General features: G+C 42.9%; 1 protein-coding gene across 5 annotated transcripts in view; it reads left to right on the forward strand.

Moving 5' to 3' along the window:
• Rasgrf2 (Ras protein specific guanine nucleotide releasing factor 2) overlaps positions 1-22,578 on the forward strand; it is a 214,409-nt gene that overhangs the window by 52,562 nt on the left and 139,269 nt on the right. For all 5 annotated transcript variants that reach the window (XM_050153889.1, XM_050153893.1, XM_050153894.1 and 2 more), the window contains exons 2-4: positions 1,456-1,562; positions 18,750-18,897; positions 21,097-21,186. In XM_050153889.1, the coding sequence (XP_050009846.1) occupies positions 1,456-1,562; positions 18,750-18,897; positions 21,097-21,186 (345 nt within the window). The remainder of the gene's footprint in view (positions 1-1,455; positions 1,563-18,749; positions 18,898-21,096; positions 21,187-22,578) is intronic.

A 22,578-nucleotide genomic window follows, 5' to 3' on the forward strand; every position in this document is an offset into this window, starting at 1 on the left:
AAGATATCCTTGCACAACAGTGACACAAATGTCATGAGAGTGACCAGCCACTTTTTGATTGGATGCAAGGACAACTCTATGAGATGAAACCCGTACCTGATACTGCTGAAGTAGCCAATAACCTAAGAATACACAGGTCATAGGCCTAGGGGGAGAATCTGTGCTGTTATTCTGATAAAGGAACGTAGCAATACTGATGACATACTGATCTATCCCCTTGGGTCAATGACCTGGGGTTTCGAGACGCTATGGGGATAAAGAGGAGAACCCTGAAGAAACCCTTGTGCTGTTTTTTATAGGCACACACTTCTTCTTTGGCCCTGGGAAACAGTTGATTTGTTTTCTGCTTCTTTTTTCAGTAGTATCACATAAAGGAAATTATAGAGTATGAAACTTTAAAAAAAAACATTTCTTTTTATTTTAAGTGTATGTGCATGTGTGCACATGTGCAGGTGCCCCAGAGGCCAGAAGAGGGCAGCGTTCTCACTGCAATGTGAGTTCAAAGCAGTTTAGAGCTGCTTGGCATGGGTGCTGGGAAGAGAGTCAAATTCCCCGCAGGAACAGCGATGAATCTTAACCACTGTGTTGGCTCTCTAGCCCTCTGGATTGTCACCTTTTGGAGCTGACTTTTTAACATGGCGTGGTACATTTGAGAGACATTCAAGTTGCTGGCTTCATCAAGAATTGTTCTTTTTTTTACTGACTCTGACTACTCACTTGCTAGAGGAGGTTTGTACAGTTTCCAGTCTGGGGTGATGATAAAGAAAGTTCAGATGGGATGAGTAATTTTGCTCGTGATAAATCATTCATTTCTTTCTTCTTCTACCCAACAAGAAATTAGATTACACTCAATCAAAAAGAAATTCTGATTATGACTTACCTCCAGGACAGCAATTATATTTCCTTCCCTTGGCAAATAGAATTTGTCTGTCACACAAGGGCTTAAGCCACTGATGATGCTTGCTAAGGCTGCAGAAGAGGCAATAGCAGCAATTAGATGCAATTATAGACATAGCACGTCCCAGAATGGAGCCTGGATAGAGACTAGGCCAGGTAATAGAATCAGCTGGTTGGGTGGTGTAGACTCTTAGTCCCTGCTGCTTTAGCACACTCTGCATAAAGAAAACTTCTGGATCCATTTTTGTGTTAGCTTTAACTTTTTATCTTCATTGGCCAATTGGTACAATGTTCTTTTTGTTCTTATATAAATGTATGCAGTGCAGTAGGGCTGTGGGCTGAGTGCTACTCAGGGGTGCTAAGACGCTCTCTGTATTACTGCCAAGGTGCAAAGACGTTTCTGGCTGGAAGAGGCATGAGATTACATTTTGAAATATGATTTACATCCTGCTGGTAGATTTTGTAAGCTCATACCTCTCATAGGCAAACACTGTGCTATTACATTTCTGCTCTTGAAAAATAAAACGATACACCTTTTTTGTTTCTTTTTCTTTGCAGTATTACTTCACTGTTCTTTTTGGGCACGAAGGTCAGAAGCCACTGGAGCTGCGCTGTGAGGAGGAGCAGGCCGGGAAAGAGTGGATGGAAGCTATTCACCAAGCCAGGTGTGGGGCATGTCTCGTTTTGGGTGGGGCTCATCACGGCTGCCAGTACTTTTGGAAGATTTGGTATCACCTTGGTCCCTTCCTGTTCGTGTGTGAGGTGATTGTCTGCCCTTTTCATGGCTGTGCGCCAGTTAAAGATAAACATAGCAGACATGAACACTAACAGTTACTGGTACTGGACACGGATTTCTTCCTACACACTACGTACTTACTAAGTGCTTCTCAATTAGGGAATTTACTAAATGTATGACTACCCTTCCCAGCAGTCTGCTACAGGGGGTTTACACTTACTTCCTCTTCTGCATGTAAGGAAATCGAGGCCTGGAAGATTAGTTCACTTGCTTAACTTCATACAACTCGAAAGATACCCACGCAGTAGAGTCTACCTTTGCAACACCTATTCCCCACCCCCGCCCCCATGCAGTCCCATTATTAAATTATAGTAACAAACTCAACCTGGGTCAAATGGAAAAATGTGGTTTATTTTCCCCTAAGTGATACCAGGACTGTAAAACTCTCCTCCTTGTCTGTTAGACAGGAATGAGAAATCTGAAGGGAGGGGAGAGGCAGACAGGCTTTTTGCTTTCTCCCTTCAAATCCAGTTCCTTTGCTCCTGTGTGTGCTCGCTACTTCTTGTCCATCTTCTCCTCAGCTAGGGATGCTATCTTCTCACAGTTTCTATTGATGTGATAACCACCATAACTTAAACAACGTGGGGAGGGAAGGATTTATTTATTTCATCTTCTAGCTCAAGTCCATCATCTGGGGAAGTCATGGCGGCAGGAACTTCAGGCAGGAACATGGAGGCAGGAGCTGAGGCAGAGGCCATGGAGGAGTGTTGCTTAATGCCTTGCTCTACGTGGCTTGCCTGGCCTGCTTTGTTATCATGCCCAGGACCAACACAGAAATAGCACTGCCCACAGTGACGCGGGCCCTCATACATCAGCCACCAACCAAGAAACTGCACTGCAGACTTGCCTACAGGTCAAGCCTATGGGGGCGTTTTCTCAACGGAGCTCTCCTCTTCTCCAGTGACCCTACCTTGTGGCGAGGTGACATAAAACTAGCCAGCACAGGTGCCATCATCCGCCTGCATGTTCAGTTCCTTTCCTCACCTTTCTGGTCATGGAGCATTTTCTTTATGTGCATCTGAGAACACCTCTCCTGTGTGTTGTCCGTCTCTCTGCCACTTCCCCTGAGACTCTGGGACAGCTCATCCCTCGTCAGTCCCTACTCCAAACGGCTGCTGCACCTGCACAGTACTGCACGCAGATACTCAGCAACTTAAGGAATCTTCTGCGTGGTTTCTACTTCCTGTGTGTACCTTAGGACTCAAGAGAAGAGCCAGGGCACAGTCATTTGTAAATGAAATGCATTTGCTAATTGTGCAACAGGTGATCAGGAATGACTTCCAGGTTGGCTAGTAGAAAAAAGAAAGCACCAGTCCCCAGTGATTTCTCTCTTCTCTTTGAATCCTTGACACAGGCATTCTGAAAGCCTCCTTGTCTTTGGATGCTAAGCACTTTGCACACCTACCTAGTATGTTATTTGCAGGAGCTCAGTCAGGTATCACCAGCCCCATTTGATAAATGAGAAACAGAAATTCATGCAGATTTGACAAGCTCCAACACCAGGTTGTTAATCTGCAGAACCACACGGGTCTGCCAGACCTCACAATGCTAAACCAGGGCTCCATATTGTTTTCCTTCTTCCTTCCCTTCTTTCTCGGCTCAGTTTTTCTTCTGTTTCTTTCTCTCTTCAGAGATGGAAACAGAATAACTCGAGGTCAGGGTTGAAAGCAAAAGGTATCAATTGCGGACTATCTTACTTCTTTTTATTTCCTTTCTAAGTAGCAGTTGGCAACAAATGCTAGATCCCAGGTGGCAGCTCTGTGAAGAGGGGGACAAGCACACTGCTCAGTGCGCTGGTGCCGGCTGCCTGAGTTCCTGAGTTGGGGCTGATTCAGAATGACTTAAGAAGGTCAGGTCTTCAAAGACAAAAGATGCATCAAGTTGGCAAGGTAGAGCCCTGGGGCCATTTGCAGTCACAACCTTTGTAGCTATGTCTGTTCTTTTCTACCTGAGCATTAGAAAGGAGTATGTAATTTAAAACATGTGTATTTGACCATACTTTATATCCCAGAAGAGCAGGAAATATTAATACCACGAATGCCTTTACAGTTGCCAAGAGAATATTTTGGTGAATTGGGTGCAGTGTGAATTACTTTAAAGATGCATGGATTTCAGAGGAGAGATGTTTTGTTTGTTTCACTATGACATGATAAGATTTTGTCATACATGTAGGTGCAGTCAGTAATTGGCTGTGTTTGAGATAAGATGCAATCTAAGATGTGTGTGATTCTGTCAGGAGACGGACTTGAGGAACCACTTAAGTGGTTTAGGTGGCAGAATGGTAAATATCCTTTTCTCCTCTTAGATTTGAATATCTGCTTAGTGGTTGGTCTTTTGTTCCCTTGATGCTTTGATTTTGTTTCTTCTCTTGTACTTGTTTTACTTGGATTTAATGCCTGGGACTAAGTTCTTTGATAACTCCTTTGAATCAGACTGCTTTATACTTGTGTCTTTCTATTTGCCTTTCTGTATTAATTCTAAAATATTTACTCTATAGAATAAACATTATTCTAAATCAAGGAATAATAACACGAACTCTCTGAAATATGCCTCAACTGACTTTATTTGCCTATAAACAATGCCAGAAAGTTCATGAAGCTGCTTCAGACGAAGATCATTAGCCACTTTTTCTTGACAGCATACATGAAATGCAGCTAATGAGTTGGGCTTGGCTGGCTAAGCACTTCGCTTTTAGGGGACAACCTGGTGACATTAATTTGGCATTGTTAACAACTTTCAATGAAAAACTTTAAAGTGGTCAGTAGCCAAGTCTTTACTGATTCCTCTTTTCAAAAGTCAGAGCTTTTGGTTCCCAGTAACTGTGTGTTAGCGCAGACTTGTTCTTTTCTGAGTTAGAAATCCCCCGAGAGACACTAAACAAGACTGCTATTTCTCCGTCTCCTGCTTTCTAGAATGGCTATTCCATGAAGCCTAGAAGTGCTGTCTCTACACATCATGGAAGACGCACTGTTCTGCTGGCTCTTGTATCAGAGAAGGCTCCTTACCACGATTTGCCTTTAGAGGATCTTTGGGTCATTTACTCATTTTAATTCTAGGCATATGTATGAAATGAACTGTCGCAAAACCTAAAATGAGAAGTTTTAGGCAAAGTCCCTGAAGAAAAGTTCCAACTCCAAACTCCAGGGGAATGCTCAGGTTTCTCGGGAAGGTTGTTCAGGGTCATCACTACTCATTGCTAATCCCCAGGGGTCTTGATGTCTTCAGGAACAGGAAGAATCCAGGCCCAGAAGCCGCAGGGTTGCAACTCTTGATTCTGGGGGCACGGTCAGACCTCTGTTACAGAGTGGATCTTGACTGTCCCCTAAAGGCTCCTATACAGAAGGCTGGTCCCCAGAGTGCTGTTACTGTGAGATGGTGGGAACCTTTAATACACCATTGGGAACGGACTTTTGATGGGGACTGTGGGACTCTGGTCTTCTTTCCACTTGTTTTTACCTCGTGTCTGTGAAGTGGACCATTTTGTCCCATTATACACACCCCCACAGTGGCTTTGCTGCCTCACTACGAACCCCAAGGGATCAGGGGCAAGGGATCATCAGCTAAAACATCTGAGACAGTGAGCCAAAATACTCCTTCTTTCCTTGGAGCTTAACTGTCTGGAGATTTGTCTCATGGCTTCTCCCCTTTCCTCATGGTCACTCACCATCACTAGCCTAATCTCTATACTCTCTGGCCTTCAGGGCTCTCACATCAGTATCTCCACTGGCATCAGGACTTCTCAGGTACCACCTTAGCTTGAGACCCTGGCACCATTACCCCACCAGTATCTCTCTGACAGCATCCTTGCTCCTCGGTTATCCTCTTTCCAGTCTGGCTGCTTAGATGTTACAAAGATAACAAGAGGAATAACTGTAAAGATGACCCCTCCTCTTCTAATCCAGGACACAGTCCCAGTTCATTAGGTAAATATCTCACTTTGAGCTGAGTGAAGGTTTTATCAGTTAGCCTTTCTAAAGCACAATTCAACATAAAAACAGACAGAGCAGTGATCAAGGAAACATGGCAGAAAGACAATGGCGCTCATGTGAACTATCCTGAGATGAAAAAGTTTTAGGGCATACCTCTAAAGGAGGATGTAGAGCTAATGGAATATGTAGCTTAGCTTCTCCTAGACTCACTCATAAAACAAAATGACAGAAACGAGTATTGCGAGGATTTGGAGAACTCAACACCTTCATCTGCTTCTGGTGAGAAGTGGCATAGTCCCTATGGAGGATACTTTGGTAGTTCCTCAAAATGTTGGTCACAGAGCATTTTAATAACAATTAAGTCTATGGTTATTTTATAATTGATTTACCAATTGGGCATGGAACTTAAGTAGGACCAATAACTGATATTTTTTCTTCATTTTCTTAGCCATATATGTCAGACTTGATTGAAGTAGTTGAATAAGAACATTTAGAAACACTGATCTAGTTAATTGTGGATCCTAAAGACTACTTGGCTAATGTGACATCCATTTAGTGTTTTATCTGCTGGGATATTGAGCCTGCAGAACCTCAGGAGTAAGATGTTTTTGGTCTGGAAGAAGACATGATGCACACTTTCTGAGCTCACTGTGTCCTGGCTTTAGCACAGGATCCACAGGATCTGGACTACAGCAATCAGGAACTGCGGAAAAAGGCAGTCCAGAGGTGTGTGAGAATCTACCAGAGGGCTTTGTAGCAATCTGAATGTGGACAATATTAGGTCGAAATGGCATTTAATAGACCTTTTGCCCTCTCCCTTAGATGGTATTACCCACTAGAAAAAGAAATGATGTGTTAGTACATGTTGTAAAGCCGATGTTCATTTGTGGCCAGGAAGGGGAATTGAAATGGTGAGGTAGGTCACAAGGAAGGTGAATCAGGAGGTTACAGAACGTTCCTGTAACCTTCTGCCCTGTGTCATGTAAGAAAGAGAGATTGAGTCAGCAGAAACACCTAGAGGAGTAAGGCTTGAGAAGAGATCTGGGTTTGGGTTGAGGTCAGGAGACAGTTGGTGAGACTTGGAGATGTTGGGACTGTCATGTTTTGCTGTAGCATCAATCTGTGACTTAGATGTTTGGTGTTGGAGACCATCCCACTGCCTTTGGCTTGTTTTTCAATTTCTTCCAATGCAGCTTGGCTCAAATCCACACTCCAGTTCTCTTTCTTCCTCTCCATGTGTGTCTCATGCCGGGATGTCAGGTTTGCCTTGAGGAGAGAGTATTGACTGGGGGGAAGGAATTGGCAGACTCACCCATTCAGGAAGTTAGCAGAGGGAGCATGGAGCCATGATATGACCCATTGTTTGACCTTGTTTTTCCTAGCATGATAAGCAGAAAGACTTTCAATTAAACCTTAACCTTATTTTCAGAGGAGAACGAGAGCTTTAATCCACTCGAGCTTATTCTTTGTGTCCTTTTGGTAACACATGCCTTCATATTTGCTCCTCTTTGGCATGTACCCCAAGACTGACCTCACAGGACCACAGCCACCCTTTCTCTGCTTGCTTTGGTGGACCATGCACTTCTTTTGATTTAACCACCATAATGTGTGTGGTGCTGTCTCCATGGCAGCAGGCTTAGATGAGAAGGCTTTGTGAAGGTCACCAATCTGGTTTATGGCAGAACTAGATTTCAAAACAGGCCAGAGCAATCCCAACACTTAACCAGCAGTATACATGGCCTCAATTATATGTAGAAATTCACAAGTGTGCTTCTTTTTTTTTTATGTTGAACTCTCTCTATACCATCTCCCGGGTGCTCAGTGCTGCCATGAATTTGACTGGTGGATTGTTACACATCTCTGCTGCTGTTTAGGTCTGGGCAGTTTTCCCAGGTCAAGATAAGAATGCTGATTTCTGAGCCCCTCACCCACCTTCTTCCCAGTTTTCCCTGATCTCTATCCTCTGCTTGGCTGCCAAAGTGCTCATTCTAAGAACATCTGATCAGGTGAAGGGGCCTCAATATTTTCTACTGACTTAAGTTATTTTATTCAATTAGCTTATTATCAAAAGTTTAAAAGAATCAAAATTTTAATATGCAAGAGAGGAAGGGTCCATACCATCGTTATCTGTGTTGCTTGAAGGAAGGAAAATGTGCACTATTTTAACTGATATGTACTGCTTCTTGATCAAATGCTCTGAGCTCTGAAGTGCAATGAGCCAGTCAGCACAATGCTCTGTCCAAGCTGAAACTTTGAAACTTTGTAGACCACACTTCCTCTGTCGCACAATGCTCTGTCCAAGCTGAAACTTTGAAACTTTGTAGACCACACTTCCTCTGTCTTACCTTCAGGGTAAAGCAGGGCTGGAGTTTTAAAGTGCTGGCTGGTCCCTTGCAGTCTGGCCTATAGAAATTTGTCTCTCAGAATGGAGATCTCAGTGACCTGCACCATCTTCCCTGGCCCCTGCCTAGTCCTTCCTGGGAGAATTGACTGACACTTCTCTTGTCCGAGCCTCTGGTGCAACCACCTGTCTCTCTCAAAGCCACGAAGACATCATTGCTTCGACTTGCTTGTATGTCTATTTCTCTCTGTTGGTCTGAATTTCTTCAAAGCAAACCATGCTCTGTTCCTCTCTTGTTCCCTGCTCCTGGCATTGTGCCCAATTGCTTTTCAGAAACATGTGTGCCAATTTAATCCCCCTCACCACGGAGAACGCTGGAATTATTTTATTTTTTATTATATTGATGTGTAAAAATGGTATCTTAGTGTAATGAGCATTTCCTCGAACATTTGTAAGATTGACTATTTTTTTGCTACCATTAATCTTTATCTGTGTTTTCTATAGAAATTGTCATTTCATGTCTTTTTCTCATTTTTTCTCTTAATGTTTCTCCATGTTCTATCTGATTTTATGAGTTCTTTGCATGATGAATTTCTTATCTGCTGGTTATATTCATTGTTAATCAGCTGCACCATTTTTCTGTCTTATAGTTATATCTGTGAATCTTTTTGCAAAGCTTTTGAATTACAATCCAATAAAAATATATTACCTCAGAGGGAAATGAATTCAGAACATTATTTTTAATTTAATTGGCTTGTATTTCATATAGTACAAAATCTTTTATCTGAAGTTTCACAATTAAGAATAGTCACATGGCTGCACAGTCTTTACACTAATTCAGAACAGTTTCAACATATAAAAATAAACTGTGTTTACCCTCTACCCTTTCCCCTATCCAACCAGTAATGGGCTTTATTAATTGATTTCTACAGACCCAACATATAAAAAACAGTTAGTCTTTTACCCTCTACTCTTACCCCTAGCCAACCTTTAGTAATGGGCTTTACTAACGGACTTTTTTCATCTGAGCATTTCATAAAGAAGTAACCATACAAGCCTGGCTTCTGACTTCCTTTCTCAGCATGAAGTTTTGCCAGCCCACCCATGGTGTACTAGTCTAGCAGCACTTCAGATACTTTATTCTTTTTATATCTGGATTGTCCACTCTGCTGTTGTATACACTTTGCTTATGTATCAGTTGATGGATGTGCAAGTTGTTTATGCTTTTTTCCATTGTGAATAATGCTGCTATGAATATCTGTATCCAAGACACATTTTCAGTTCTCTTGGACATATACCTACAAGAAGCGTACACCATATGTTAACTGTGACCAACATTTTGAGGAAGTACCAAAGTATCCTCCATAGGGACTGTGCCACTTCTCACCAGAAGCAGATGAAGGTTTTTAGTTCTCCAAATCCAAATACTCGTTTCTGTCATTTTGTGTTATGAGTGCATCTAGGAGAAGCTAAGCTACATATTCCATTAGCTCTACATCCTCCTTTAGAGGTATGCCCTAAAGCTTTTTCATCTCAGGATAGTTCACGTGAGCGCCATTGTCTTTCTGCCATGTTTCCTTGATCACTGCTCTGTCTGTTTTTATGCTGAATTGTGCTTTAGAAAGGCTTACTGATAAAACCTTCACTCAGCTCAAAGTGAGATGTTTACCTAATGAACTGGGACTGTGTCCTGGATTAGAAGAGGAGGGGTCATCTTTACAGTTATTCCTCTTGTTATCTTTGTAACATCTGAGCAGCCAGATTGGAAAGAGGATAACTGAGGAGCAAGGATGCTGTCAGAGAGATACTAGTGGGGTAATGGTGCCAGGGTCTCAAGCTAAGGTGGTACCTGAGAAGTCCTGATGCCAGTGGAGATACTGATGTGAGAGCCCTGAGAGCCAGAGAGTATAGAGATTAGGCTAGTGATGGTGAGTGACCATGAGGAAAGGGGAGGAGCCATGAGACAAATCTCCAGACAGTTAAGCTCCAAGGAAAGTAGGTGTATTTTGGCTCACTGTCTCAGATGTTTTAGCTGATGATCCCTTGCCCCTGTTCCCTTGGGGTCCGTAGTGAGGCAGCAAAGCCACTGTGGGGGTGTGTATAATGGGGCAAAATGGTCCACTTCACAGACATGAGGTAAAAACAAGTGGAAAGAAGACCAGAGTCCCACAGTCCCCATCAAAAGTCCGTTCCCAATGGTGTATTAATGGTTCCCACCATCTCACAGTAACAGCACTCTGGGGACCAGCCTTCTGTACAGGAGCCTTTAGGGGACAGTCAAGATCCATTCTGTAACTGAGGTCTGACCGTGCCCCCAGAATCAAGAGTTGCAGCCCTGCGGCTTCTGGGCCTGGATTCTTCCTGTTCCTGAAGATATCAAGACCCCTGGGGGTTAGCAATGAGTAGTGATGACCCTGAACAATCTTCTCGAGAAATCTGAGCATTCCCCTGGAGTTTGGAGTTGGAACTTTTCTTCAGGGACTTTGCCTAAAACTTCTCATTTTAGGTTTTGTGACAGTTCACTTCATACATACGCCTAGAATTAAAATGAGTAGGATGAGCATCTCACCCACTGGTGACATCTAACGAAGATAACAAACAGCCTGCCCTTCGTAAAAATAATCAAGACTGTAATTCCATGCCGTGTCCCTTCTCTGCATCGTCCAGACTTCTTTTGAATGTTCTTTTCCTCCTGTATGGAGTAGTGGTGGTTTGGTTTGGATTATAAATATAACACATCAATACTTTGTCCTAAGCATGACATATGTTGGTACTCCACAGATGGCTTTCTGGTTTTGCATTTACTATGCTGGCTTATGCAACTGTGCCTTATTTCCCTGGGCAGTGTGAAATTGCCTTCTCCTCCTTCCAGCCTCCTCTTTACTTCTTGTTCCTTTAGATAGGGATTGAATTGAAAAGGGAAAAAAATGAAATAACACATTTGGCATTTTTTTAAAAGCTTGGACAGTATCTTGGAAATGGGAAATTTAATCAAGTAAAGTATATGTTGAAAATACTTTAAGAGAGAAACACCAAGAAACACTCAGAAAATCTTGGAGAAGCCAGGCCTGGAAAGTTGGTCTGGCTGGGAATGATGCCAATTTTCTAGTGGGATTCACATGGAAGGTTTGTGAGATACAGTTGCAGGGTTACCATACAGTTGCAGGGTTACCCCCAGTAAGAATAGAGAAGACCAACCTAGAGCCCCAGTGTCACACGTCTCATGAATTAGGAGTTACTGTAACAGATGTATGTAGGTAAAATACACCACATTGACCAACCTTTTCACATCGTGGGGACTCTTCTGAATCTGAGCGAAGGCTCACAGGAGAAGCTTGGCTAGTGGGAACATTTCCCCTGCATCTTTGTAGCTCCAGTTGTCCTCACCTCTGCCAGCACGAGCACTCCCTACTGCTATCCTCCCATGACAACAGCCAAGACCATCTTGTCAAGAAAATCTAATACTTACGCATTTTAAAACCCAAGCTCAGATCTCACACGAGGAGGAAACCTGAGCGTCCAGATCATTAGCATATTTACTATTCCATCCTCTTCCAGCCCTCCTGCACCTGCCTCCTGGAGACCAGCGACTTTGTCATATCCTCAGCCAGGCCAGGCCCACACCAGCCATCACCAGGATTCTGTTCTTGGGCTTCCCTTTGCCTGGTGTGATCTTCCACCAGTGAGGACTCTCTCCTTCAGACCATCCTGCTAGGACCAGCTTCTTGATGAGAATGTTCTAGGCCTGAGTTGGGACTATAATCCTTCTCCTGGCGAGAACACCATATACCTGGGTTGGGACTGTAATCCCTCTCCTGGTGAGAACATCATTTACCTGGGTTGGGACTGTAATCCCTCTCCTGGTGAGAACACCCATTGCCTGGGATGGGACTGTAATCTCTCTCTTCCTGTTTGTGATTTGCCTTCTTCCTGTTCTCTTCTTCAGTAGATTTTCTTTCAATTATATATTTTTCTTCTTATTGCTGTTCAAGTTCCATGAGGACACAGACTCCCCCCATTTTGTATATTCCTGTGCCTTGGGCTTCCATCTGTCTCTGAACACATTCCACTCAATGACATGTTTTAGTAAAAGCATCAACTTGGACTCACAGAAACATGCAAAGGAACATTTGCTCCATATACTAGTGTTATTATTTATATTATTTTCATATTATTAGTACCTAATGCATAGAGCACATGACTAACATTAGAATTCCTCACCTCACTCAGTATTGTAGAGGTGTTGATACATTTACAATAGTAATTCAGGAGCTGAGTAAACGCCATTCATATTGTCTCCATCAAGAGACAGCAACTTTGATCTGTCCTTAACTTGGCAGCTTATTTCTCTCTCTTCTCCCCCCCCCCATGTTAGTTATATCTACCTAACTATATATTTCACAAATCATTTGTTTTCTCTAAGTATGAATGCATGATACATATTAGATATATGTTGCATACATACTATTCATCTTGATTTCTTTTTTCCTTTTCATGGATCAGTAGGCCTTTGGTAGACTTATTATTTTATACCTATTTTTGGCAGTACTTGGTGTAGAACCCAGGCCATCGCGTGTGTGAGACAAGTACTCTGTAACTGAGTTACAGTTGGGGTCCTCTTTAATAACAACTTTTGAAACCATGATTTTTAAATACCTTGCAATAATTCCTGATATCCTGTGCTTGTTTCTCTCTTATATTTTACAAATGTGTATAGTAGGTTGTCTCAGTGTCTTTGGCTTTAATGAATGAGCATCTTGTTTCTTTGCACATCTTGGTAAAAAATTGATTATATTTTTGACTTGCGTTACAAAAATGAGAATACTAATACAAAAGATACAATCTTTCACACCCACTTAGGTATGTTTGTGATATTGTCTTCTGGAATGGCTTGCTCTGGAGCACCGTGTGACATTACACAATCCACTCTACTTGTGTTCATGTTAATGTTAATGTTTTCTAAAGGTCTTAACCAGTTTTCGACGAGGTAGTTTATCTGTTTCATACACTTATTAGCTTATAATATTCCACAAAGCCCCTTTGTCTAATTTTACCCCAATATTGTTCACTTGTTATAACTATGAAACATTTAAATCAATTTACCACTTACGTTTCGTCTTTTGCTCCCCCTGTATCTGAGGCTTTATATTTTGTAGCTCTTAATCCAGTTGACTTTGTTCTGAAATACTACAATTAAATCTCTTTTGATTTATCAATTCAACACGGTTGGTATTGATCTCCACAAGGAAGGCTTTCTGGACATGGACATTTCATGTGCTATCATTGTGTTTTCTCTCTTTGGATGCTGGACTTTTATTGCATCTATGATTATTTATTATCACTTTATAAAATTTGACACATTTATTTTCTGTTCTCTAAATTCAGTTAGGCCTTTGAATTTTGCCCCAGGTGGAATCTGAACATCAAAAGCCAATGGGAAGGGTGTGATGGTACAGATAGGGTAAGATTTACCCTTGGGCAGCCCAGTGGGGTGATGCTTGCAGAATTCCCCGGAGCTCTGGAAGGGAGGAGCTCCAAGGCACCTGAGGAGGAAAAATAGGCAAGACCCTGACTTGACCCATGCTGCTTCATGTGTTGAAGCAGCAACCGTATCCCATTGCCATGTAGCACTCACTCACTTCACTGATTTGTAAGAAAAAGCCATCAGGGTGTTTGCCCAGTGGACACAGCCGTATTATATACCCAAATAGTAAAGCTGGTATTTGGTCCTACAGCCCATGAATGATTAGACAGAACTGAATGTTTGCTCCTCGAGTCTCATTTCCTGCAGACAGCCTCTTGTATTATTCCTGGTCTCTGCCTGCTCAGATTTATCAGCTAGGTCTGACTTACAGGTTTTGACATTCATTGACTTGTAGAATTTAGCAATTATGCTGTGCTTCCAAGTCTTCTTTTTCTATCCAATTGCTTCATTGCCATGGCAGCCTGCTTGCTTCGCGGCTCTTAATCTGAAGACCGTGGGTCTCAGCTGCCGGAATGACCCTTGCTTTTCACGGCAGCTTCTGTTTGTTCATTTGGGGCTGTATTTGCTGTCTGCTGCTGTTTAACAGTTCCCTCCGCAGTGATTGCTGCAATAAGGAACTCATTATACATCACAGATCCTGCAGGCCAGGTGTCTTACCAAGAGTTAGCTTGGTGGCCTCTGCTTAGCAGCTCCCACAAGCTGCTGAAAAAGTCTGCCGTCTCCTCTGTATGCATGGGTTAGGGAGGGTCTTTTGCTAAGTCGTATAAATGCTGACTGAATCCCTTTCCTTATACATTGTTGAGGAGGGCCTCTAGACAGCTGCTGGTGAGAGACCTCCCTCAGTTTCTATTCAACATGAGCCTCTGGATAGAGCCGTTCACAGCCAGGGAGCCACCTCCCCTCTGAGCAAACCAGCAAGAGACAGCAGCAAGCCCAGCAAGGTAGCAAGAGAAGGCAGGTGAGAAGGAAACCAGAGTCTTCCATGATGTCACCTCGGAAGTACCATCAGCCTCTTTGCTACACTTTATAATAAATGTGTTGTTTCCAGTCCCCAAGTTTGTAGTAAGCTGCTCACAACAGGGAAGTTGTCCCACAGAGTTCCCTGCCAGGAACTCATACTTTTCCTTGTTTGGCTTCTCCTCATGTCTACAGCGGATGTCAGGACTGACATAAGCGCTGTTCTCTCTCAGTTCAGGCTTCCTGAGGGAGGTGACCAGCTTTTCTACAGAGAGCAGAACACGGGCTGAGTGGTGATCTGGGGATGTGGATGAGGAGCCTGATTTTCCAACATTCCACAGGCTCTCTTCCCGATCCCACACTAGCGTCTGCTCTTTGCATCACTTGGTTCTGTGTTTGGTGTTACTCCTGGGCCAACCCTGGTGAAAGCCATCTCATGTTCTCGTGGAGGGCTCTACACTTTTGATTTCTTTTCCTCCCGTTTCTCCACAAAATGAAATCTGCTCAGCCTTTTTTCCCCCACTGAATTTCACAAAATACTTGGTCTGTTAACAGTACATTTTCAATATTGTTATAGTTTCGATTGCTAAGAACAAAGAGTTCTATTTTTTCTAATGTCTGTTGGAACCTTGAAAAACAAGGCTGGCCAGTGTCAGCTGAGTACTTCACAGGAGCTCAGCCCACAGCTTGGCCTGGACTTTACCTTTACTTCTCATTATTATTATTATTATTATTATTATTATTATTATTATTGTTGTTGTTGTTGTTTTAGACAGGGTTTCTCTGTGTAGCTTTGGTGCCTGTCCTGGGACTAGCTCTTGTAGACCAGGCTGACCTCAAACTCACAGAGATCCACCTGCCTCTGCCTCCTGAGTGCTGGGATTAAAGGTGTGTGCCGCCACTGCCTGGCATTTCTTTTAATTCATTTTGCATACCAACCACAATTCCCCCTCCTACCCCTCCTCCTGCTCTACCTCCTATTCACTCCTTCCAAAGGGTAAGGCTTCCCATGGGGAGTCAACAAAACCTGGCATATTGAGTTGAGGCAGGACCAAACCACCATCCCCCTTCCCCTCCCCCCAGCATCAAGGCTGAACAAGGCATCCCACCATAGCAAATGGTTTCCAAAAAAGCCAGTTTATGCACCAGGGATAAATCCTGGATCCACCGCCAGGGGATCTTCAAACAGACCAGGCTACACAACTGTCACCCACATGGAGAGTTCCTAGTTCTATCCGATGTAGGCTCCATAGCTGTCAGTCTAGAGTTTGTGAGTTCCCACGAAATTGGTTCGGCTGTCTCTGTAGGTTTCCCTGTCATGATCTTGAACCCCCTTGCTTATATAACCCCTCTTCTCTTTCTTTGACTGGACTCCTGGAGCTCAGAATGGTGCTTGGCTATGGATCTCTGCATCTGATTCCATCAGTTACTGGATGAAGGCTTTATGATGACAGGGTAGTCACCAACCTGATTACAGGGGAAGGGTATTTCAGGCACCCCCTCTGCTATTGATAGGGTCTTAGCTGGAGTCATCCTTGTGGATTCCTAGGAATTTCCTTAGAACCAGGTTTCTCACTAATCCCATAATAGCTCCCTCTATCAAGATATCTCTTTCGTTGCTTTCCCACACCGTCCCTTCCCCAACTCGACCGTGTAGTTCCCTCATGTTCTCATTCCCCATTCCCTCCCCTTTTCTGCTCCCCCCTGCCAGTCTACCCAGGGGATCTCATCTATTTTCCATTCCCAGGGTGATCCATGTGTCCTTCTTAGGGGTCTCTTTGTTACCTAGCTTCTGGAACTGTGGGCTATAATCTGGTTATCCTTTGCTTTACGTCTAGTATCTATGCATTTATGAGTGAGCACATACCATGTTTGTCTTTCTGAGTCTGGGTTACCTCACTCAGGATGGTTTTTTTCTAGTTCCATTCATTTGCCTGCAAATTTCATGATGTCATTGTTTTTCACAGCTGAATAATAATCCATTATATAAATGTACCGCTTTTTTTTTTAAATTCATTCTTCAAATGAGGGGCATCTAGGTTGTTCCAGGTTCTGGCTATTACAAACAATGGTACTACGTACATATGATTGAGTATCCTTTTGGTTTATGCCCAGGACTGGTATCACTGGCAGAGGTCACTGGCTTAGTCCTGCTATCTCAGAGGTCACTGATTTACACCAAGTCTTGCAGAGGTCTTTGGGTCAGGCCTGCTCCCTCAGCAGTGGCTCCCTTGTACCTGCTCTTGTGGGAGTCATTGCCTCTGGCCTGCTCCAGCAGAGATTGCTGGCTTGGCCTTTTTGTTTTGGAATCAAATAAAATACTACCCTGCTACCTAATGTTGATCAAATATAACACACATATTATTATAAATATGTGATTGTAAACACACCTATTCCAGGTAAAATTGACAGGAAAGGACAGAATTTTTATAGCCCTGTTTATGTTCTTTTGCTGCTTCCTCCTTTTAGAACAGGGGTTCTCAATCCTTCTAAAGCTGTGACCCTTTAATACACCTCCTCATGTTGTGGTGACCCCAACCATGCAATTATCTTCATTGCTACTTCAAAATTGTTGTCTTGCTGCTCTGATGAATTGCTGATATGGAGGATATCTGATATGTAACCCTCCCCCCAGAAGGTCCCTACCCACAGGTTGAGAACCTGTGCCTTAGAGAAAGGAAGACTGACAAAACTCTACCCTCCTCTTTCTTTCTACTCTTACCTAGTCCTTCTTTCTAAGCTCAACGGGACCATTTCTTAGAGCAGGTGACTTGAGACTGCTGGTAACTCCAAGATTCTCAGCAACTCTGGCATGTGTGACCTCAGTGCTAAGAGTGACCGGTGACTCAGCCACAGTGGGAATTTAGCATGGCCCCACGACTTCTGAGTTCTTAGTAGTACATGCCTTTTCAAAGCAGTTAGAAAGAGAGTTTACTAGAAGGAAGCTACATATATTTCTGAACTTCAGGGTATAATTTTACTCAAATGTCCTAAAAGTCTGCAGATCCCAGGTACCACCGCCTTCCTGTCTCAGACATTCTTCTTGTTATGTGTTTGCTTTTTGGAACACTTGCCTATGCTTTTCCTCAGCAGACTTTCTGTGACTGCTTTGGGATGAGGGAGTTAAAAAAGGCTGCCACACAATGGCTCATATCCTCTCACTTATAAGTACACAGAGTAGGACTCCATGGAGAAAGCTTGTATTTGTTACAGCTTGCATCAGGCAGCTCGTCTTCTGGTTCTTCACCATGATCTTGAGCAAGGTTCTGTGGTACAAACATGGCTTCAGTGACTCAGAGTCCTAAAGAGAAGGCAAGCAGCCTGGAGACTTGCCAGAAGTCTCCAAGGGTTGTTTCTCCCCTGAGAGACAAGTTTGGCTTGTGGTTAATAACACGGACTTAGGTCAGACAGACTTTGCTTTGATCCTAATCCTGGGGTCAGTATGTATTCTGAGAACCAATTCTCCCGGCACTGATTGCAGTCATAAGCCCCATCTCTTGTATTGCAGGGAGGCTGCAATGAGAAAATGTGTGATAGATCCTATACATCCAACAAATGGTGTCCACTATTAATTACAACTGTTAACACGCCATTCAGAAAAGGCTTATGGAGAGAGGAACACGCACCTTACCACCCCAAGCAAACAGTGCGGGGGATCTGATGCAGACTTCCAGGCAGCTTGATGTTGCATCGTATTCCAAGTGCCTTGACACTGTATCATAGTCCAGGCACCTCTATATATAGTAAAAATTAAGAGCAGATTTTCTCTCTGTCATGCTTAGCTGAAGAAATGGATGTAAGTCACATCTGTCACGTGTGTAACTTCTGGTCAATTCCAGAGCAGAGTAGTGGGTGGTTTGGACCCCACAGAGACCCCCACAGAACTGGCGGTCTCTTCCTGAACAGACCGTGTTCTCGGGGTTGCCTTACTCTTGTTGGGAGAAGGTCAGTTTTACTGGTGAATGTTCTACCCTGTGCAACACTTTGAATACTATCCTTGAAGACCTATGGCATTAATTCAAAACAATTCGTTGACTTCCTTAAAGAAGGCATATCTTTTCGTATTAAAATCTTTCAAAAATTTTTTTTGCATTTTTTCTCATAGTCATGTTAAAACTGTGGGTGACAGCCAACATTACATTGATTCTTAGTTGGAGAATATGTAAAATGATAAATACTGAAGTTCTATATTATCAAGATGCCAACTGTATGGTGTAGGTTAATGTGTAAGGCAGAACTAGCCAACAACGTGCATGGGTCCCTTTCCAAACATGTAAGCCCTGTGCTGTGTGAAACTGGGGTAGAGCAACACTCCAGTGACTAACTGTGCAATTTTCTCTTAAGTTACGCGGACATTTTGATTGAAAGGGAAGTGTTAATGCAGAAGTACATTCATCTGGTTCAGATTGTGGAGACAGAAAAAATTGCTGCTAACCAACTCCGACACCAGCTTGAAGATCAAGACACCGAAATTGAAAGGCTAAAATCAGAGGTATTTCCCAGCTGAAGATTCTGTCGCACTGTGTCTTGTCTTCTGTCACTTCCTCATGATTATCTGTCTAATATTCAGGAGAAAAATGTAATCCCATGCTGAGTTCCTCTGCTATCAACAGATATATGGCTGGGCTGCTGATCTAGACCTGAATCTATTGTCTGCTTCGGGGTTAGCTAAATGTACTGCTACTTTACCACCATGATAAACATGCTACCTTCTGTTGTTGTATGTGCTCCTAATGTCCTTAGTTAGCTAAGAAGCACACACATATGCACACACACACACACACACACACACACACACTAGTCATCAGATAGACTCTTGGAGTAACATCTGTGAGTCTGCCATGAGATAACTTAAAGTTCATAATGATAATTAAGGAAGGACCAGATAGGAATTCTGAAATACTTTTCTTCTAGCTTTCCCAGGGCAGAATTCTGAAAAGCACACTTGGGATAAACAAGAAGGCACTGATTGACTATGGGGCATTTCTGGGTTTCCCTTGGCCCCTATTGTGTAAATGTGTACTTCTAGTGATGCTCAGGATAGTGTTACTGTTACGGGAATGAGGAGGCTGTCCTTGAGTCCATAACCATGGTGCCAGCTATGGTGTTGTTCTTGGGTTTTCCTTCTGCCATGGGTCTCAGCCTATGCAGAGACCTTCTAGGCTGTCTTGTGGGTGCTCACAGAAAGTGAGCAGTAGCTGAAGAATGGAGGAGGAATGTAGAGACTAGCTTGTCATCTCTATTCTAACCAGAGGTGCACTGGTGTCTCTTAGGTCTAACGGACATGGGTGTGGTATGTGGTACATGCCAAAGGCGGCAGTCATAGCTCTTGTTGGAAGTCTCCTTAGCTTTGACAACTTTCTTGCCATTTTTTTCTTTGCAAACATTTCCTTTTCATTGTCTTACACCTCCGCGAGGCTCACTGGGACGCCTGTATAGGTTCCACCTCCTGCTCCCAGCTACACTGAGAGTATGGTACTCAATGTATCCGGCTCAAGCCTGGAGATGAGAACTCTTCTACGGATGCGGAATTGCCAAGTGTGCTCACCATATCATTAGACTCGCCAGCCTCCTCTGTGCAACCCTGATAGTTGATACAGTGAAAACAGCAGCGGAAAACTTAACAAACCTACATTTGAAAAGGCTATATCAGGCACTGTAATTTAAAACAAAATTATTGTGTGCTGCCTTTGTCCCGGTACTCCAGAGCAAATGCCTGTTTACCGAGAGAAGCAGGTTGGTATTTGCACCAGGAGAGGAGCTCAGCACCAAGCAGGGCTCTCTAGAATTTACTTGTGTGTGTGTTTATCTGTCTTCGTCATGCTCTGCTTTGGTTGGAATATAAATTGCAGTGAGACTTTGCCAAGTTTTTTTTTTTTGGTAGTCTTTTGTGGCCACTTGACAGGAATTATTTCCTTTTCCATTATCTTCCCATTCTCTCCTAGGAAATGGAAGTGGAGTGCATTTACTTAATTTGGGGGACAAGATCCAAAGGCAGGTCACCAGTAGTGGTGATGGGGGGCAATTGTGATCTTCTGACCTTTTAAGTTTTGACTTCTCAGAGATTCTGTTTAACCTCTTAGGCTTGTGTGAAGCACAGCTGAGGCTAACTAGCGAACCGTGGTGCTGTGAGCAAAGGCCACCCACTCTTAAATCCTCCTGCAGCTCACAGGGACTAGATGTATATGGAAAGACCCTCTTATTACAGTCTCTGCTTCTTTGACATAGTCCTTTGCAGCTGGCTTTAACCAACCCCGAGACTTTTAGGTTGCTATGGTAGCTACCATTTTCCCTAGGAGATGCACAAGGATGGTGAGACATGCACTTCAAAGAACGCAGACTGCTTACAGGGCTTTAAGTTGAGCGTTTTTGTCTTTAGAGACCATAGGGCTTCATGGCATCTACCCTTAGGGCAGGGTCCTGAGGAGACATCAGCCTGGTCTATCAGGGATAAGCTCTGGACTCAAATTTCTCTTAAGGCAGACCTCAGGTCACACTCTGTGGTGCACTTCCTGTCAACATCTGAAACCACAGGCTTGGAGTAAGACTCATGTTTTTTTGTATCAGAACACCAGCTAAGGAGATGGAATACGCCGTGATGGTTCCTGCTGTCTTTGTGGCTAGCGCTTCTGTAGCATGGTTGTATACCTCCATTCCCTGGATCCTGAATTGCGCCTGTTCTGTCCTACAGATTGTTGCTCTTAATAAAACCAAGGAGCGGATGCGCCCTTACCACAGCCATCAAGAGGATGAGGATCCTGACATCAAGAAGATTAAAAAGGTAAGAGGTGGGGGGGGGGGCTTCAGGGAGCACAGTGACCAGTTGTCTATCCTGTGATGGCGACTTTGTTATTGTGTCCCTGAGCTGGGGACAGCCTTGGTGTTTCTGCTAATGCCTCCCAGACTGTCCCTTCATTGGAATCGACGCTGGTCTGAAAAAATTCAGCCTGGAATTTTTTTCCAATCCTAGAACTTCCCTTTCGGGTGCTGGGAAGAAGGCCGCAAACACACATTTACACAGCAATGCCCTCTATTGGGTTAGTGCAGCGCTGTTGAAACTCCTGATTTTGTCGCATTCATAGTTGGGAAGAAATTATAATTCTATATTAATTATTCCCTGCTAGCTATAAAAAAAAAACTTTAACCAAATATTTCTCAGAATTTGGAACAGATTCTCCCTGGGTTGAGTTGAACATTTTCAAGAAATAAAAAAGTAAAATAAAGCTATTGTTTTCCTAGCATTATAACTGTTTATGTGAACCTGGTTTATGAAACTGTGTTTCAGGACTAATGCGGTGCTTTTCTTTTAATAGCATGCAGTTGCATGTAAACAAGGATATTAATAATATCCAATTTTCATCCATACAGGAGGGGCCGATCTGTTAGTAAGTGGGGCAGCTATTGTTCATCAGGGAACATCTGCCAAAGTGAGGAGAAAGATTTTACTTAACACAAATTTTAATTGAGTTGAGTTTTCTAAACCTATTTCTATTAAATAAGAGAATAATAAGAAGAAAAATGTACAGTTTTGAACCTTTGTGATTCTCCAAAGAAGCAAATTTAAACCACCTATTTTCAACGTGCTAATAGATTTCAAAATTAACTTAATAATTTTATGTCCTAAATCAAATAAATGTCTGTGGAAAGGCTGTTTACAAACGAATCTCTTATCTTAGCTAATCTTGGCAAAACGTAGCCTTTTAGTTTCAAGAGATCACAACCCCAAATTGCTTATAATTCACAAAAAAATGTTCTTTAGAATTCTCAAAATAGTATGCATAGAACTTCTTTATATAATTCTACTGAAATCTGCTTAGTTTCCATTGTTTGAGTGTATCAGTCTTAACAGCCGTACGGAAACCAATGCGGTGGTGTCAAAATTAGAAAGCACACAGCAACATCTCAAGTGTCCTAAAATCAAATGCATGGTAATTTATATCACATGGATGAAGGAAATATTGAAAAGGGATGATGAATAGATAAGGGTTGTATGAAGGGGATCAGGTAAGGGATTGAAGCTTATGTGAATGTCTGAACCTGAAATATGCCTCCTGCTGAGTCTGCCATCTCCAAAGGGCCATAGCACAATTACTTATCCAGTAATTTTTACATTTAAAAAGGACTTCTTAGTTTTAGGTCCATTCTGAGAAAACAGGATTGGAATTCAAGGTTG

Source organism: Alexandromys fortis, unplaced genomic scaffold, assembly GCF_014885135.2.
Source record: "Alexandromys fortis isolate MF-2015 unplaced genomic scaffold, M_Fortis_MF-2015_v1.1 scaffold_79, whole genome shotgun sequence".
Taxonomy (NCBI): Eukaryota; Metazoa; Chordata; class Mammalia; order Rodentia; family Cricetidae; genus Alexandromys; species Alexandromys fortis.